At 45.9% G+C, this 4,155-nt stretch overlaps 1 protein-coding gene across 1 annotated transcript in view; it reads left to right on the top strand.

Moving 5' to 3' along the window:
* The window catches only part of LOC104949090 (tyrosine-protein kinase Fer-like), a 17,511-nt gene extending 13,877 nt beyond the window's left edge, over nt 1-3,634 (top strand). The window contains exons 3-7 of the mRNA XM_010775374.1: nt 220-403; nt 2,138-2,275; nt 2,359-2,478; nt 2,742-2,864; nt 3,062-3,634. Coding sequence (XP_010773676.1) covers nt 378-403; nt 2,138-2,275; nt 2,359-2,478; nt 2,742-2,864; nt 3,062-3,353 — 699 coding nt within the window. The 5' untranslated portion in view covers nt 220-377 and the 3' untranslated portion in view covers nt 3,354-3,634. The remainder of the gene's footprint in view (nt 1-219; nt 404-2,137; nt 2,276-2,358; nt 2,479-2,741; nt 2,865-3,061) is intronic.
* Nucleotides 3,635-4,155: the final 521 nt, after the last annotated feature.

The following is a 4,155-nucleotide window of genomic DNA, read 5'->3' as shown; positions in this document are numbered from 1 at the left end:
GTTCTGTTCTCTGTTCTGTTCTCTGTTCTGTTCTGTTCTCTGTTCTGTTCTCTGTTCTGTTCTCTGTTCCCTGTTCTGTTCTCTGTTCTGTTCTCTGTTCTGTTGTCTTTTCTGTTCTGTTCTTTGTTCTGTTCTCTGTTCTGTTCTCTGTTCTGTTCTCTGATCTGTTCTCTGATCTGTTCTCTGTTCTGTGTTCTCCATGTTCTCCGTGGTCCACAGGCCGCGAGGCAGAGAGAGCGAGGGAGCGTTACGACAAAGCCACGTCGAGGCTCCATAACCTCCACAACGTGTACGTGCTAGCCGTGTGCGGCGCTCGCTCCCAGCAGGAAGAGCATCAGCGCCGCGCTGCTCCTGCTCTGTTGGACGCTCTGCAGAGGATGCAGGAGGACATGACCAGAGCTCTGTGAGTCACATGACTGAGGCTAACACGCAGGCTAACACGCAGGCTAACACACAGGCTAACACACAGGCTAACTGACAGGCTAACTGAGCCTATCTGAAGCTAACACAGGCTAACTGAGGCTAACTGAGGCTAACACAGGCTAGATTTTGGAGGGCCAGAAAACTGTGAAAAAGTACCCGCTAGCCTAGAAACGCAACCAAAAACTGGCCGGGCACGGCACGCTTAAACCGTGGCTAACTGAGGCTAACTGACAGGCTAACTGAGGCTATCTGAAGCTAACACAGGCTAGCTGAGGCCAGCTGAGGCTAACACAGGCTAACTGAGGCTAACTCATGCTACTCAGTCTAACTGACAGGCTAACTCATGCTAACTCATGCTACTCAGTCTAACTGACAGGCTAACTCATGCTAACTCATGCTACTCAGTCTAACTGACAGGCTAACTCATGCTAACTCATGCTACTCAATCTCACTGACAGGCTAACTGACAGGCTAACTCATGCTACTCAGGCTAACTGACAGGCTAACTCAGGAGTACTGATGTGTGTACTCTGTGTACTTGTACCTCAGTAAGAGTATTCTGCAGGAGTACTGATGTGTGTACTCTGTGTACTTTAGGGTGACCAGACGACCCCGTTTTCCGGGGACAGTCCCCGTTTGTATTGACCTGTCCCCGGTTGAAACTGTCCCCGGAAATGTCCCCGTTTTTTAAATATACGTTAAAAACACATAGCAAGGTGAAATAAAACGTTTCATGTCAGGAAACACTGGGTAAACAGACTGTGGTCAAGCCAGCCCCCACTTCGAAAAACACAGTCAAGCCAGCCCGCATGTTGTATTGCGGTGCGCGAGTATCCTATGCATTACGGTAGAGGCATGTAAAAACTGCCTTCAAAATAAAAGCGTTTACTCGGTCAATAACAAATATACCTAAAAAAACACACCAAACATATTCATATACTGGAGCTTAAATCAAGAAATATGTACAATATAATGTGATCAATAATAATTTAAAAGAAACTACGTATAAGCAGGAGACCCCATCTAGTCAATCAGAGAAAATCCGGACAATCTGATGTAGAGTTTCAAAATAAAATACTTTTGAAATCTCATATATGGGCTATCGTCCTTCTGTTTTTATACAAGAATAAATAAAAAACTGTCAAATTATCAAAGACTTATTTCACTCCAGGGTGATAGTAGGACACCCCATCTAGTCACTCAGAGAGAATCAGGACAATCTGAAGTGAAGTAGAGTTTCAAAATAAAAGACCTCTGAAGTCTCATATATGAGCTATCATCCCTCTGTTTTTAGATAAGAATAAAACAAAAACTATCCAGTATCAAAGCCTTATTTCACTCCAGGGTGATAGCAGGACACCCCATCTGGACAATCTGATGTACAGTTTCAAAATAAAAGACCTTTGAAGTCTCATATATGAGCTATCGTCCTTCTGTTTGTATCCAACAGTTCAAATGTTCGAATTACATTGAACCAGAATTGTCCCCCTTTTTTCTTTAACAGTGAAGAAAAGTGGATATGTTAATGATATATTGACCGCAAAACTCAAAATGTCCCCGGTTTTAATTTTGAAAATCTGGTCACCTTAGTGTACTTGTACCTCAGTAAGAGTATTCTGCAGGAGTACTGATGTGTGTACTCTGTGTACTTGTACCTCAGTAAGAGTATTCTGCAGGAGTACTGATGTGTGTACTCTGTGTACTTGTACCTCAGTAAGAGTATTCTGCAGGAGTACTGTGAGATCAGCAGTCTTCTGACGGAGGAGATAGTGAAGGTTCATCAGGAGATTTCAGCGTCGGTGGATCAGATCGATCCTCTGTCGGAGTACGAACACTTCATCGAGTCCTACAGGTGAGTCAGCCTGTCGCCGTGGCAACGCCTGTCTTATGGTCGCCATGGCAGCGCCTGTAGTGACATGTCCCGCCCCCCCACAGGTCTCCAGAGACCCCCGAGGCCAGCGTGGAGTTCGACGCGTCCCTTTTGGACGAGACGGACAACCTGCCGGCCAATGAGATCCTCTGGAACACGCTGACCGCAGACAGCCTGCAGGCCATGTGAGCTCCTTCAAAATAACACTTCCCGTTACCTGGCAAAATAAGAGCATCCAAGGTTGCTAGATGCGAGCTATTGCTAGCTGCAAGCTATTGCTAGCTGCAAGCTAACGCTAGCTGCGAGCTAACGCTAGCTGCGTCATTGAACCACAGCTCAAAGCAAACTATAAAACTACAGCCCTCCACTGAGTAATCATTTGACTTGTGGAGTGTTTAAAATGCCTCCTCCATGTTGTTTGTTTGTTTGTTTGTTTGTTTACCTCCAGGTTGTCGTCGGCGACGGACGAGCTGTCGCTGACTCAGCAGAATCTGAGGACCAAGGAGGCGCTCGCTGATGACCTGGATGCTAAAATCCAGACCAGCGAGCAGAGCTCAGAGAAGAAGAGCGAGTGAGTCATAGATAATAACCCCCCCCGTCTAATAACCTGGGAGCCGTAGGGTTGGAGGGGTCCCAGTTCACATCCTGCCCTTGAGCAAGCACCGGACTCCACCCCCCATCCCCCGCTGCTGCTCAGACAGATATAAATAAAGTTATGTTTCATATCTCCCCCCCAGATATAAATAAAGTGTTTTATTTCCCCCCCAGCTGTGTTTTGCTGCTCAGTCAGAAACTGTCCCTGCTGGAGCTTCATCACGTCGTCCAATCACTGCAGAGCTCTGAAACTCGACTCGCCTCCCAGAAGGCTTTGCTGGACGCCAAGATGGCCGCCGCCACCTCGCCGCCCCCACCACCTCCTGCCCCCGCCCCCCCCTACGAGGACGATACTCGCTCTCTGGGATCCACTGTAAACACACACACACACACACACACCCACGCACTCACACACATATACAGCAGGGTTGCCAACTTTGGGTACCTGGCTGGAGTGAGATTTTGATATCATGGGTTTAATTGCACATTTGCGTTGCTTTGCGTTAGTTGATCTAGGAGAAGACACAGTTAGTTTGTTTATGTTTGACAGTTTCTGCAGAGGTGTCAGACTCTTCATTTTTATGTATTATGTTTGTTTTTCATATCTTTTGGGTAGTTTTATATTTGTGTTGGTCGTTTAGCATTGCTTTGTTGACATGTTGCATCTGCTGTTAGTAATTGCACATATGCGCAATAAATGACTGCTATCGTGTCAGCAACGGGACTTTAGCACATATAGGATATATAATATATACAAATACACACACAGTTTCATTCACTAATGAAAGTCAAACCTGTTTGTTTCCACTGTTTTATTGTGTGCCTGTCGCGATAAGCAATGAAATGACTTATCGTACGATAAATAAAAATGAACTCGATAAATTCCCATTTACATGAGGATGTGACGAGCAGCTTATTATCATTATCATTCTGTCAGTGGTCTAACATGGTCATACAACGATCTTAAGGATTGACCAACCGGCTCCCACTGCTCTGCTGTCTGTTAACGTTGTTAAGAGTGGAGGGAGCGGATCCACGGCTCGGGCAGCTGTCAACTCAACATTGTAAATAACCAACCAAAAACCATCGCCCGTTCATCTGGTTTCTGGCGTGAGAATAGTTTGGGCAGCGTGAGAGCGTGAGAGTTGGCAACCCTGGTATACAGTATATTTAACACACATAATTAATATCGGCTGTTAGTACTACAATGCTGTGTGTGTGTGTGTGTGTGTGTGTGTGTGTGTGTGTGTGTGTGTGTGTGTGTGTGT

Source organism: Notothenia coriiceps, unplaced genomic scaffold (assembly GCF_000735185.1).
Source record: "Notothenia coriiceps isolate Sejong01 unplaced genomic scaffold, NC01 NC01_scaffold00015689, whole genome shotgun sequence".
Taxonomy (NCBI): Eukaryota; Metazoa; Chordata; class Actinopteri; order Perciformes; family Nototheniidae; genus Notothenia; species Notothenia coriiceps.
Note: the sequence above shows the minus strand (reverse complement) of the source record. Positions and strands in the feature narration are given on the sequence as shown.